Source organism: Chenopodium album, chromosome 6, assembly GCF_948465745.1.
Source record: "Chenopodium album chromosome 6, dcCheAlbu1.1, whole genome shotgun sequence".
Taxonomy (NCBI): domain Eukaryota; kingdom Viridiplantae; phylum Streptophyta; class Magnoliopsida; order Caryophyllales; family Amaranthaceae; genus Chenopodium; species Chenopodium album.
Window position 1 is genome coordinate 68,867,260 of NC_137839.1, and position 14,705 is coordinate 68,881,964.

General features: G+C 30.7%; 1 protein-coding gene and 1 pseudogene across 1 annotated transcript; both read right to left on the minus strand.

Moving 5' to 3' along the window:
- Positions 1–1,244: 1,244 nt before the first annotated feature.
- Positions 1,245–2,687, minus strand: LOC145636017 (CBL-interacting serine/threonine-protein kinase 20-like). Its single transcript, XM_081687456.1, has one exon. It carries the CDS (start codon positions 2,673–2,675, stop codon positions 1,245–1,247), a length of 1,431 nt encoding a protein of 476 aa, XP_081543582.1. The 5' UTR covers positions 2,676–2,687.
- Positions 2,688–8,473: 5,786 nt separating this feature from the next.
- On the minus strand, positions 8,474–9,389 carry LOC145635088 (protein DOG1-like 4 pseudogene; annotated as a pseudogene).
- Positions 9,390–14,705: the final 5,316 nt, after the last annotated feature.

The following is a 14,705-nucleotide window of genomic DNA, read 5'->3' on the forward strand; positions in this document are numbered from 1 at the left end:
ACTCCGCTGCCCTGATCAACAACAACAACATCCTCACTTCTCCTTAGCAATTCTATTTCCATGTCCTCTAAAAAATCAGTCATTACACCCTGTTTCCACCAAACCATTTTTCAGAAACAACACTTGAACAGAATATTCATCACATAATTCACCACATTTGACAAGCAGTGTCACAATAACACAACCAACTAAGATTAGTCTAAAAAATAAATCAACCCATTATTAAAAAAAAAAAACCCAATTTACACAAATTATTAAAGAACCAATAGTCCATATATACTCCACCAACACTAATATTAAGCAAAACAGCAACAACAAATTGACTTAACATAATCCTCCTCAGTTGAATCCATAAACAGAATTAGCAAAATCAACAACAAATAATTAACATAATCACCTATCCTTAGCACAAACCACAATTGAGTAAATTGAATCCACAAAATAGTTGGAATTTGTAAGACAGAAAAATTTGTATTAACTCCCGAAAAAACGCCCAATTAAGGTAACCCTAGAAAATTGAAAAAACGACGGAAATTACACAAATTGACAAAACCACTAACCTCTCCATCCATTGACAGAGGGAGGATGATAAGCTTTTATTCGCAGCAGAGTCAAGCACAATTCGCAGAACTGGAATCGCCTAGCACAAGCAGAGCTGGAATCTCGCCATTGACAGAGGGAGGATAAGCTTTTATTTTTAATTCTTCTTTTTTGTTTAGACGAGGTGAAGAAAGCTACTAGGATAATATTGCATAACTTGTTAATATTTACTGGATAAAAAAAAAAAAAAACAAATATTTACTGCGTGGTCCCAATTTCAAACGTTACAATACATTAACGACATCCCTCATACTGAGCAACATTGGCCATATCAGCATACCCCACAAATGCCTACTCAGCAGCTCAGAAATGAACAAGGTTGAAAATATTTACAACACTGCCACTAGAGATACAAAACTCGTATCTCACGAGGAGTAACTGGGGGCTCCTCGTTTATTTTGTGTATGTACACAATTACACATTGTGGGCTTAGCTTCTAGTAATGAGGTATTTTCTTTTTCTTACATATACAAAAACCATTCAATTCAACCATCATAAACTGTGGAAGAAATCAAAGAAACATGTAAGAGACTTAAACAACTTATCAAAAGCTTCAAAATTGATTCAATCAGCTGCCAAGAATCCGAGTTTAGCCGTGTATGGGAAAGACTTCAATGTCGAAATTAAAGCCTCACAAAACTCCCTTAAACAGCTTGTTCTGGCTGCTGTTGCACTTGTTGCTGAGCAATGTATGGTGGTGCATTGCCTTCTTGCCAACCCCAAACTATATCCCTTAAAGCAGGCCTTAAATCGCGGTCACAAAAATCGTTGTACTCGATTGTGTCACCACTTGTTTTCTTGATCTCTAGTACATGTAACATTGGTGCTACCTCAAATATCTCAGCATCAATTTTAAGTAGCCCTTTTCTCCCTTCTTTGTTGCTCTCCAAATGCATTATTCCATCCTTCTTGTGGATCTTAAACTTTTTATTTACATGAGCAAGTTGTTCGAATATTGAGACTATCATAGAGGGGGGCTTGGAGGTAGTGAATCGAGCCTCGGGTTGGTGCTTGTTTTGGTCCTTCTTGAAAAGGCCGGATAGATCAAAACCCGGTGAAAGGGAGATAATGTCAAAAGCATTTAAACATGTAGGCTTCATAGGACTTACATTTTCGGTATCTTCTACATTTTCATCTTCTTTCTTAGGAGAATTGCTTGTACTAGTGCTTCCAAAATCAATGCTATTAAAAACATTGCTAACATCCTTAGGAGTTATAGGAGAAACTTCTAGTTCATTAGGTCCATTAACATGTTTGAACCCTTTTAAAAACCAAGAATTCTCCATCAACTTGGAAACCGTTATCCTCGTGCAAGGATCCGGGTCAAGTATCTTGGATAGGAGTTTCCGGGCCTCGGATGGGAACCAATTTGGGAACCTATAGTCCCCTCTACTAACCTTCCGGTATAAGTCCATAATATTTGTTTCATGGAATGGTAAAAACCCGGCTAGTAAAACATATAACACGACCCCACATGACCATATATCGGCCTTAGCCCCATCATACCCTTGCTTATTGATCACCTCTGGCGCAACATAGGCTGGAGTACCACACGTGGTGTGTAGTAGCCCATCTTGCCTCCTTGACTCTAACAACGCACTTAACCCAAAATCAGATATCTTGAGATTACCATTCTCATCTAAAAGAAGATTTTCAGGCTTCAAATCGCGGTGGTACACCCCACGACTATGACAAAAATCAATAGCACTAACAAGTTGTTGGAAGTAATTCCTAGCCTGATCTTCCTGTAATCTTCCTTTCGAAACCATGTTAAAAAGCTCACCACCCTTGACATATTCCATAGCAAAATAGATTTTAGTTTTGCTTGCCATAACTTCATAGAGTTGCACAATATTAGGGTGTTGAACGAGCCTCATTACCGAAATCTCTCGTTTGATTTGGTTGATCATTCCAACCCTTGAGACTTTTTCTTTGTCCACAATTTTTATGGCTACGCTTTGGCCCGAGATAATGTGCCTAGCATAGTAAACTTTCGCGAAATTCCCTTGCCCTAGCAACCGCCCTAACTCGTATTTATTGAACACAATTGTTCCTTTCTTCTCCATTTCTTTCATAGGATGTTATGATCAAACACCTTAAGATTTTTTTTCTTTTTTATTTTTATTTTTTTTTGGTAGGGTGTGATTGTCAAAGGGAGTTATTATGATTGTTGGACGTAGTTTGGAAATCGAATTCATCCATTTTGTTCATGATTGTAGGAGAAGAGAGAAAGAGAACGCGATAAGCTAAGAAGGCAAGGGAAGGGCAATGAAGAAAGGAAATTCAATCAAATTTTGCCCTACAAGAGAGAAAGAGTTGTAACTTGTGTTTGTTTATCACAAAAAAGATTTCTAAATTAGTGGATGGTAAAACCCGCGGATTATAGTCAAAATAAGACCGTTCTTTTTGTGTATTATTACTTGGATAATACTCTATTTATGGTAGTAATTTGTGGCTATTAATTAGGATGTTTTAATTGGAATATTATATTGATTGCTTTGGAATTGTTATCTTTTTTCTTAAAAACTTTTGATAAGAAATGTGATGCTAGTTCAATTTATTTATCTATTTTATTTTATTTGAGGGGAATTTATTTTTTTATTTGATCAAATTATACTAGTTCAATTCTTTGGTTACTCTCCAATTTTTATTTATTGATTTATTTTATTTACCTTTAGTATTTACCCTCCAAGAATTTTGGGGAATATTCTGCTAAAGTTTTGTAGAAAATGCAAACTTTGAATAAAAAACGCTAAAATCCTATTATAACTTATGGTTTGGTCTTATTGAATGTTGATTTAGTGGACAAATCGTCTAATCTAAGGAAGAATTGATCGAGATCGTGCTTCGTGCATAATGGTTAACATGATTCTAGATAAATAATGTTTTGTGATGTTGCATTAAAATTAACGATCGAAATTATATACTTGAAAACTCATTTATCTTATATGAAGAATTACAATGTGTAGATTGTGTACTACATCAGAATTTCAAAAATGCTAGCTCAAGAATTAAGAAAAAAAAAGTTTATGCAATTGTGGGTGGTGTTATAAAAAGGAGTGAGAATGTAAAAAAATGCAAAGACAGATAACTTTAAATTGGTAATGACTTTAATTGTATTTTAATGTGTAATTTATAATAAATACATACATGCTATAAAGGCTAATATGATTAATTTAATACATTATCAGTGTTTTTTAGGGTTAACTTTTAAGATAAGCAAATGGTATATAAGGGTAACTGTAATAACTTTTAGGGTAACATAACCCTGTAACCTTAATGAAACACCGCCTTAGTCAAGAATTTGTGAAAAAAATGATGTGTGGGCTATAGGTTTACTAAAAAAGTATCAACTTATGCTTTGCACGGGATACATTATATGCAAAAGAAAACTATCTAAAATGAAATGTTGATGGTTATTGGTATCCCTTGAAAAAAATACAAAAAAATAAAATTTAAAAATAGTGGGATGGGTCGGGTAATTATTAGTGTTATATATATATATATATATATATATATATATATATATATATATATATATATAAAATAGGGGGAGGCTCTCGTGAGAATTTTCTTATGTGAGAACACTTTTTGTGTTCAAAATTTTTACTCGTATGTTCTAAACTTTTTGCAGGTGTTCTAAATTATATCAGATGTTCTAAATTAGTACTCACATGTTCTAAACCATAAATTAGTTAAGTTAGATGTTATAAATTTTGAATGACTTATTCCGAAATTTTAACTTATATGTTCTAAATTTTAAAACGTGTGTGCGTGTGTTCTAAGATTTTTAGTTATATGTTCTAAATTCGAAAGCATATGTTCCAATTTTTACTCGCATGTTCTATATTTTTACATATATGTTCAATATTTTTACTCCCATTTTCTATATTTTATACCAAGTGTTCTAAATTTTTTATTCACACGTTCTAAATTTTAATCATATGTTCAAAATTTCATAAAACAAATTTTTAAAATTTTTACTCACATGTTCTAATTCTTGAAACAGATGTTCTAAATTATTGCTCAAACACATGTTCAAAATTATTAGTCATATGTTCTAAATTTAAATTTGAGTCGCATGTTCTAAATTTTTACTCGTATGCTCTAAATTTTTACTCACGTGTTCTAAATTATAGATTAGTTCTCATATAAGTATGAATTCTCACATATGAACCTATTCTATATATAATTTTGATCAATAGAATTTGAGGATTGTGAACTTGGGAGATTGCGGTTAAGTGACTCTGCAATTATATAAAAGAAGTACACTTACAAAAATAGGAGATAAAATTAAAGTTATTTAAAAAATTATGAATTAACTACTTAATAGCAGCATATTTGTAATAGAAATCACATTTAAAATTAAAATTTAGATTGATAAGTTGTAGTGCATTATTAGTTATGTGCTTATAAGTGATAGAACATGATATTTTTGTCGGTCATATTTCAACTATAAGTCTACAAGGCCATGAGAATTTTGTAGGCTGACTTCTATTATATATAAGCCATATAAGTCTATAAGGTCATGTTTGGTACGTACATGACATTGTTACGTTTTTAAAACCTTGTCTATATAAGATTGCTTGGTAGCTGTTAGGAAAGATATGACAATATCTCTATAATATATTATTTGTGATGCAAGATATATTTTCTAGCTTATCTGATCTTAGGAAAAGATAATTAGTTTCCTAGTATGATTATATTTGCTAAATCTCTTCCTTGTGGCTCAAGGAGAGTAATTGTATAAATATTTGTGATCTTGGAATAATATGATCAAGTGATTGAGTTTCAATCTTAACATGGTATCGGAGCCACTAATTCTCACATAATTTTTTTTTTAACAACCACCGTACAGCATGGCCGGCGATGACAGCCCACCGCCACTGCCACCACCTAAAATTGAGCCTAACTCCCCCTATTACCTAGGACCCCAAGATCTAGCGTAACTTGTAGTTACTTTGTTACTTTAGCATGTAAAACACGAATAAAGACATAAGTATTAGATTTGTCAATGATGCAAATTATAGCAACTTTAATATAAGTACAAAAATATCATAGGGTTAAAATTTCTCAATCAACTAATTTAATCGGTTCTATATTTGAAATTAGTGGATTTTAACTCAATTAACTCATTAAAAGTACTCTTTTACCAAACAACCAAAATAGTTGTTTTGTATAGTTAAACTATCTAATTCGGTCAAATAAGTTTATTTTTTTTTATCGAAACTCTCTTTATCTAATTTAACAAGGTCGTCTTTTGTTTCATTTTAGTTGTTACGTTTTTGTAACAATGTTTGCCAATACATGATTTTAAAATCAATTGTTTTAATTATTATTAAGAAACTGTTACTACTCAATTTTCTTGCTCCCTCATCTCATAGTCCTCACATACACCTAATTTGTTTATATACATGAAATATACGGGCAATATATGTGCAATATATATATAGATACATTCAATTTATCAAATAGAAACTCTATACAAAAAAAGTTTATATTTCAAAAATAAAATTGTAAAAAATCTTACAAGATACATGACTAATTTATGTTTCTAGGTATAAAGCACAAATTAAATAAATTTTCAAAAATTATTGATTGTTCAAATTAAAAATGTTTAGACTAATTTAATATAAAAGAAATATATTACCTCCGTTTTTTATTATATGTACGTACTACGTAACAAAAGAATATTTAATTTGTCTCACAAATAGTACCCTTGTGCAGATATAATATAAAACCTTCTTAGGTTGTACTGTCCGATAATTAAAGCGGTCTGTTTTTTATGAGTAAATCCTAACCGTTTGAAGGGCATGCAACATGATATTTATTCTTGCCAGCCACATCTTAGTTGGCAAATCACATAATTTACTGATAAATGGTTACAAGTAACCTGACTTTAGTGGGTTTCATACTTCATCACTTGCAACTTGTGAGATAGAAACTTTCTTGGTAAGACCACATATAAAAAAAATTATTTTCCTCTTTAATAAATTTGTTTGTTTTATACTTTGTGCAATTTACTTACTCTACATGCATTCTCTGACTATTTCTGATGATTACCAATTAAGAATAATTTATCATGTGAAAAGTTATTATAAGATTAGATTAGTGTACAATATAATGTCCTTTTAAAATTTTTAAATAAGGCAAAAATATCACCTCAAATGAAAAACAATAAAATCACACATGTAAACATCCACTTCTATGTGTACCAAAGTGCATATAAAAATATGTCTATAACTATCTCCTCCCTATATACATAAACATTAAATTAATAATTAAAATCTAGACAAATAAATTATTATATATATTTTTTTTAAAAAATTGTAATAAGGGAGAGGTGATTTTATTAAATAAATATGGATTATTCGACACATACAATCAAGAAATTATTAATTTATAAAATAAAAGAGATACATTATTCTATTGTTGGGATGCTAGATTATAACAAAAAATCATAGTCAATTTGGGTCTTGTTAAATTTATCTAGACAACTATATATTTTAAATACAAAATCTTAAAAAACTCAATTCACATTAATTTGTTTTAGACCACTAATATGTGGGATATTATGGTCATTTTATTAATAAAAAAATTTAATATGTTAAAAGAAAGGTTAATATGTTAAAATAAAATTCATTATTATTATCATCGTAAAGGTCATAAAGGATTTTTTTTTTATAAAAGTTTTAATATACTTCTCGTCAATATATAATAAACGTTGCTATATTAAATTTAGGGTCATTGTGTTCAATGTAACGTCTGACACTCTGACATGTATGTAATTCAGGTTCACAATAATATATATTTAAGGTCACACATGCAAGTTTTAATAAAGGTTATTGTGTTAAAATTAGGGTTACTATGCTCAACATAACGACAATTGCATGCATATGAACATCAAGTTCACAACAATATATATTATTGTAAACTAGGTTTTTTACACATGCAAATCTTTTCCATTTTTAAAATATTAACTTTTGATAATAATCATTCTAATCACACAACTAAAAATATCAATTGTCATGTTTTTAGGAGAGTGGTGTAGATGAGAGTAATTCTTCGTACGTATGTAGTAGTTAGCAAGAGTATACACACTTGGCAAATTTAAGAACCTTTTTCATAGTTCTCACTTTTCATGCATGAAACAAATTAACTTTCTCATGCATGAAATAGTAGAGTGTAGAGATATAAAATAAACAAGGGCCTAAGTGGTTTCGACTATAGTATATTACAGAGTATTTGGTATAATACATAAAGTGTTTTGATTATTGTTTTTTGTACCATTCATGTCTTTAAGAATGTTTAAACAAAAATAATCACATTCATGTCTTTAACAATGTTTAAACAAAAATAATCAATATTAAGATACACCAAGACTAATCCATTTTTTAAGCAATATTATTTGTCTTTATAATTAGATAAAAAAAATGATAAAACCCTTGTTTAAAGTAAGCGTATATATGTAGTTAAACCAAAAGGCTAAATAAATATGGACTTGAAATAAAGAGATAGTAAAAGTAATACAAATTCAAACTAGATACTTATATAACACTAATTTTATTTAGAGTTTATTCCAACACTAATACCACAAGGACCGGAAATAGCATTACATTCAACGAGAAACTTAGCTTCTAGCTGTTTTTGCTTATTATGATCCAAATTTAAGGACCAATACTTAACTAGATGAAAATTAGTACTAGCTAGAACATTAAAACTAGATTAACCTGATTCTTAATTAATTAGTTCAACTTAAAAATTCTTATACACGCCCAAGTACAAAAGCACGCTCAAGGTTATTTTTTTTGCTCATTTGATGATTTAATGGAGCGATAATCATCAAACTGATCAAAAAAATATCATTAATGAATGCACCTTGCACCAGGGTGTATATAAGAACTCCTTGGTTAAACGAGAGCAATGAGGTTAACATTTGCAATATTATCAATAGTACTAGTAGTATCACCATTATTATTAGCAGTAGTAGGAGTAGCAGTAGGAGTATCATTACTAGTAGTATCATTAGTAGTTTTATTATTAGCAGTATCATTAGCAGCCATTTGTTTGCCCCATTTCCTAATTTGAATTTGAAGCATAGCAAAAACAGCCAAAAAATCAACCCTTTGCCTTGGAGTAAGAACATCCAAAATCCCCTTCAAAGTCTTAAGCCTAACATAATCAGCCATCTTCAGAACCTTCTCCATCCCATCCATTAACCCTTTCATAGCCACACTCACCATATCCTCAACTCGGCTCGACTCGTTAACATCCTTCCGGCTCGACATCTTCGCCAACCCCACCATCTTCAAATCACAAATAGCCATCTGCAGCCTCTCCAAATCCATCTCCACCTTCTGCTCCTCACGCTTAATCCTCGTCCCGAGCGCCGCAACACTGCTAGCCTGCTCATCAGTGAGCAGGCTGAGGCTAGTGAGCGGTGCCCGGGTCTTACGGAGTGACTCGACAAGGCGAAACGCAGTCGAGGGTTTCCACCCGGTAACCCAGGTGAAAGCCGCCTCGAGTGGGCTAGCCCACTGAGGCGAAAAGAAAGACAACACATCATCCCTAGCTGCGGCCCACTTGGCCGCATAGAACTCTTTGTGGTGAGTTATCAAGGTCGCCACCACGACGTCGTAATTCGGGTGGCGGCCTAAAACAAGCTGTTGAAGATGAATTTCGAGTTGCTTGAGCCAACTCTCATAGTAAGCACAGAATTTCTCTTCTACTATAGAAGTAGTAGAAATAGCAGCAGGATATTTCAATGGCAAAATTAAATTAGTATTCATTATAAATATAATATGTGATATTTTTATTTGATGTTGATTTTGTGGGTAATTTGGAGAGAGAAAAAAAGAGAAGGGGTATAAATAGGAGGTGGGAGGTGAGAGTACTGTAGTGCATGGCTTACGCGCAGCATGCTATGAGCCGTCTAGTTTTAAAGGGTGACAGGTGGCTTCTTCTGTGTCGTAATTTGCACCAATTATAAAAATACTTGTTAAGGTTTTTACCTTAAGTCTTAGAGATTTGTGGTTTGAATTCTATTCGGTGTTGATATTTGGGGTAGAGATTCTCTTAACCCCCACTCTAATTTTAAGTGTCTGACCTACAAATATCAAATAAAAAAAAATCGTGATAATTGTGGTCTAATTAGAATCCTACTTAGCTTAATACCAATTTAAATAAAAAAAAAATTCAAAACTCGTTTTTTTCTACTTTTGTATTAGGACATTTAGGAGTTGTAACATAAAAACTCATGTTTGGTTCCACACTCAACCACCCAAATTCCAATTATGTAATTCATTCCATTCTTTCTTAATCACAACCTTTTTCTAATTACTCCCGCCGTCACAAAATAACTGACACATTGTACATTTTTTCACTAGCTATTTAAATACTCCCTCCGTTTTTAATTATTTGCTTCATTCTCCATGCGCGGAATTTTAGGATAAATTGGAGAAAGTAATAAAATATGGAGGTAGTGGGTAGTTGAGAAAATAAAAAATTGTAAAAAGCAAGAGTAGTGAAAGAATAGGAGGAGAGGGAGTATTATGTTGGATCCACTAAGTGTGAGAAATGAATTAAATATTGTAAAAGGTTTCCAAAAAAGGAAATGCAGCAAGTATTTAAAAACGGTCGAAAAAGGAAAGTGGAGCAAGTATTTAAAAACGAAGGGAGTATTAAGATTGACTATAGTTATGTACTTCCTTTGTTAAATATCAATTGCAACAAAGAGATATTATTTGTGAGACAAAAAAATTCCTTTGTTGCAATCAATATTTTACGGAGGAAGTATTAACATAATTACAACCTATTTTATCATTAAACATGTAAAAATAAAGTTTCACAACATAATTTTCTTTTTAATTTTCAACATTAATTACTTGTGTAAATTAAGGTCAAAATAGTGCATCATCTATCATATGTGCGAAGTTTGACTGTGTCAGTTATTATATCAAGGAGTATATATGCTCTTTTTTCATTCTTTCTTATAACAAATTATTGCAATGTTTGGCATTTTACACTATTTAATTTTTTTTTTTTTTGTGATTTTTTACATTTAAAAAAAATCACATAACGAATCTTGTTATTAAATTCATTATAATATATACTTGTACTAAAAGATGTATTAATGATATGAAGTATTAAAAACCACAAAGTAATGGGTGAATCAATTTCATAATAAGTCTACCTACCCAATTAATTAATATAAATAAAAAAAAGGTATGTTTAAAAACTTGTATTAAATGACTAATATTAACTTCATTTCACCTTATTCATATCAAATAATAATCGGTAAAAAATAATTTCATTTGTAAAAAATAAGTTAAGAGAAAATACAAGTTTAATTTAGTAAAAATAAGTTTTAATCAACGTAGCAAAAATCAGTAACATTAAACTATAGAATAGATATTATACAGAGCCTGTAAAAATAAGTTTTATTTTAAAATTATTTCAGTTTAGTAAATTAATATACGTTCAGCAAAAAGATAATTTAATCCCAATAAATATAATTTCAGTTTTAAAATAATTTTAATTTTGCAAAATAAGGTGAAAAGAATATGACCAAAATAGTAGATGAATTTATTAACACTCCTTCGGTGTTAAAGTTATTATATTCATTTTTTTATTTAAACTTTTTTTCTTATATACAATTGAATATTAACTTATTACAATTCGTTTATCGATTTATTTAAAAATTATTTATTAAATTAAACTTGCACTGATAAATGATAACATCATATGAAACATACATACTAGTTAATTCGTAAAAATTAATTTCAATCATTAACATTAAATTTTAAATAGTGAAAAATAGTTATAACCAATAAAACCTAATTTAAATTCAATAAAGAATTATCAGGTGAAATGATTACGCTTAATTTCGTAAATGAAGTATGGAAAAATAGTCTTTTAATTTGTTTCCAAAAAAATAAAATATGAAAATACAACCGTACAATAACAGAAAAACCTAAATTTTTATTGATATTTGACATATTTAATGGTTACCGGCAGTTGAAAATAAACTGACACACCTTTCTAGCCCTCTCTATGAAACCGTTCCCATAAGGTAGGGGATCAAAATTAGGAGAAGATGCATTAAGTTACGTTGGATTTTGGTGGTTTATAACAAATCGACAACATTCTTACGTAATTCACGTAACAATATTATTCATACATAATTCTGTTATCGGTAGTTAAAATTAAACTGACACACCATCCAAACCCTCCTTGAAACTATTCCCATAGGTGGAGGATTGAGATTGTGAGAATATTATTGATGCATTAAATTGAACTTTGGTGATTTACCACAACCCGACAATATTCTTATGTAATTCTATTAGATAAAATCTTAATGACTCTTCTATCTTCCCGAACAGTTCCTGTAAGGTAGGGATCGGATAATAATGTAGTGATATTAATTACAATTTAAATTTCTACTCCCTCCATTTATTGTTATTTGTCATGTTTGAAATATGTTTGTAGCCTATTATTGTAAAAATTATATTATAAAACAATAAATCTATATTAGGTAATAATCTATAAAAACAAATTAGCATTTTGGCTCATTTGATACACGTGTTGTTACTTTGATTATTATTATACGTAGGTATGCTTTTCAATAATGGCTTAGATGCACTGAGCACTCTGAACTTTTCGTAGTAGCCTGACAGGGTAAAGTCGTATCCCCTAATCAAAAGTAAATACCTAAGTCCTCTAACTAAAGTAGATAGGGAAGTAGGGTCGAACTCCACAAGGAAACAAGTCTTTTTACTCATAATTAATTATTATAATCTAAATTATCTAAGTAACCAATATTTTTGGGAATAAATTCTATACTACGAAGAATAAGTTTAGGGAGAAAACAATATATAAAAGGATCTAGGGCATAGGTTCACCAATAAATAATATTCCTGGGTAAAACATAGTAATCAATCATTGACATTGCATAAATAACATGATTAACAGGCTCTCGCAATTTACTAATCAACATAGATCTAACAGGCTCTCACAATTTACTAGATCTAAGTTCCTATTGAAAATAGCCTTTAATATCAAATTAACATCTGCTCGATTCATCAATTCAATATTGCTATACTTTTACAAGCCGTAATTGTAAAGCGTTAAAACAATTCAATAAAAAATTATCATGCAATATCAAGAACCAATAATAGTCAATCATCAATGCATCAATTAACCAGATTGTAAAGGGCTTTCGCTACGTATTACAATCACAGAATTAATCTACCGGTATTAAATCTCATCTCTCGAATCTTGAGTTAACCATTTATAAATTAATCTTCCTATTGAAACTAGACCTAAACATCAATTTTCATCTCTCGAATCTTGAACCAATGTTGTCAAACTCATGCATAAAAGATAGGCCTAATCTAGTCACAGAGCATTAAATCAATCAATAGGAAATTAATCTAGCATTGATAATTAACAACAATATATTACCCCTTCATATTATTTATGGATCCCCATAAACCCTAGAAATAGAACTACTCACACATATTAAAAACTGAACTAATCAAAGCAATAAAACAAGTCATGATGGAAGGAGTAAAGTAAATAACTAAGATTAAGAGAAGAGAAATCGTTACCAAACTAATCTGTATTAATGGAAATAATCAAGAACAAGAGTTGAGAGAAGAGTTAAGAGAGAGAAAATATTCTAAGTAGAGAGAGAAAGTCTAAGAAAGAAGGTAATCTAAAATTCCGTACAAAATCGTACTTAAATGTTTTCTAAAACAAAAATTAAAACTAAACTAATCAGGTCCTATAAAAGATGTACTCGATCGCTCTCCAACCAACCCTTTTAATGTGAACAATGCCCTCCCAACTCACACTCTCGTGTGTATAAAAACAATGAACGCTCATCCTACTAGTCGACTCGAAATATGCCAAGTCATAACTTGCATTGATAAACAACACTTTCACATTTACATAACTTCTATGCACAAGGTCGGAAGGTCTTTAAAGCTTGTAATGTAAGGCTAGGGTAAAGGTAGGATAAATTTGGGATTATGTGAGAGAAAAGCTATGCATTAAGGGAGCCAAATCCTAATAAACCCATGATCAAAATAAATGATGATCATACATCTCCATCAACATAACTAACTCCAACAAAAACCACCAAATACAACTTTAATCATCATAAACAATCCCAACTCTTACAATAATCACTCATAAAAAATATGATAATGTAGAACTTTGAGTGAAAAACAAACTTTGAACTCATTCTTTTTTTTTTTCTACTTGAATTTCTTCTTCTTTTTTTTTTTCTTTGAACAACCTTCAAATAGAACATTTGAGCATTAATAAATTTTTTCTTTTGCTCTTATTTTTTCTTTTTAACTCATATTGGAAATTTCAACTTTGAAACACAATATCAATATTTTCCAATCAAAAATCAAAGAACAATAACTCTTCTTTTATTCCCACATTGTGCAAATAATGTGCACACCACAACTCCCTCACCTCACCAACTAATATCTCCCCCAAGCCAAGCTTGGGACTAGTAACCAATGGGGCTCATATAAGCTTGTAATGTGGCTAAATAAACAATAAAAGGGCACAAGCAACAACATGGGTAACAAGAAGGGAATTGAACAAATGTATCTAATACTCTGAAGGCTACCTAAAAGAATGAACGCCTTCGTCCTCCTCATGTGCATAATAATAAGTCATGAAACACTACTCATAGTTGCAAATCAATACTCAAATTCATTGACATACCAGGAATTATGGAACTATCACACATTTCCTAACCAAATCAACTAGTCAAGCACTATATTCACAAACAGTTGGCAAACTTGACTCATGTTTAGGGATCCAAGCAATTTAAACTTCAAATCATGATCAACTAATCCACAATGCTTATCATCATATACCAAGAATCAAAACAATTTTCTCAAGTAAGGGGCACAGGGAAGCATGATTCATAATTCATTGGAACGTATTTTTGAATTTTTTTATTTTTCAATTTTTCTGTATTTTTCATATATAAGAAAGCAATAAAAACTACACTAGGAAAGCAATAAAAACTATACTAGAAAGCAATAAAAACTATACTAGAAAGCAAATAAAAAGAGAAAAGG

Excerpts from the sequence above, each read along its gene's own strand:
- LOC145636017 (XM_081687456.1), bottom strand. The coding sequence starts at position 2,675 with ATGAAAGAAATGGAGAAGAAAGGAACAATTGTGTTCAATAAATACGAG.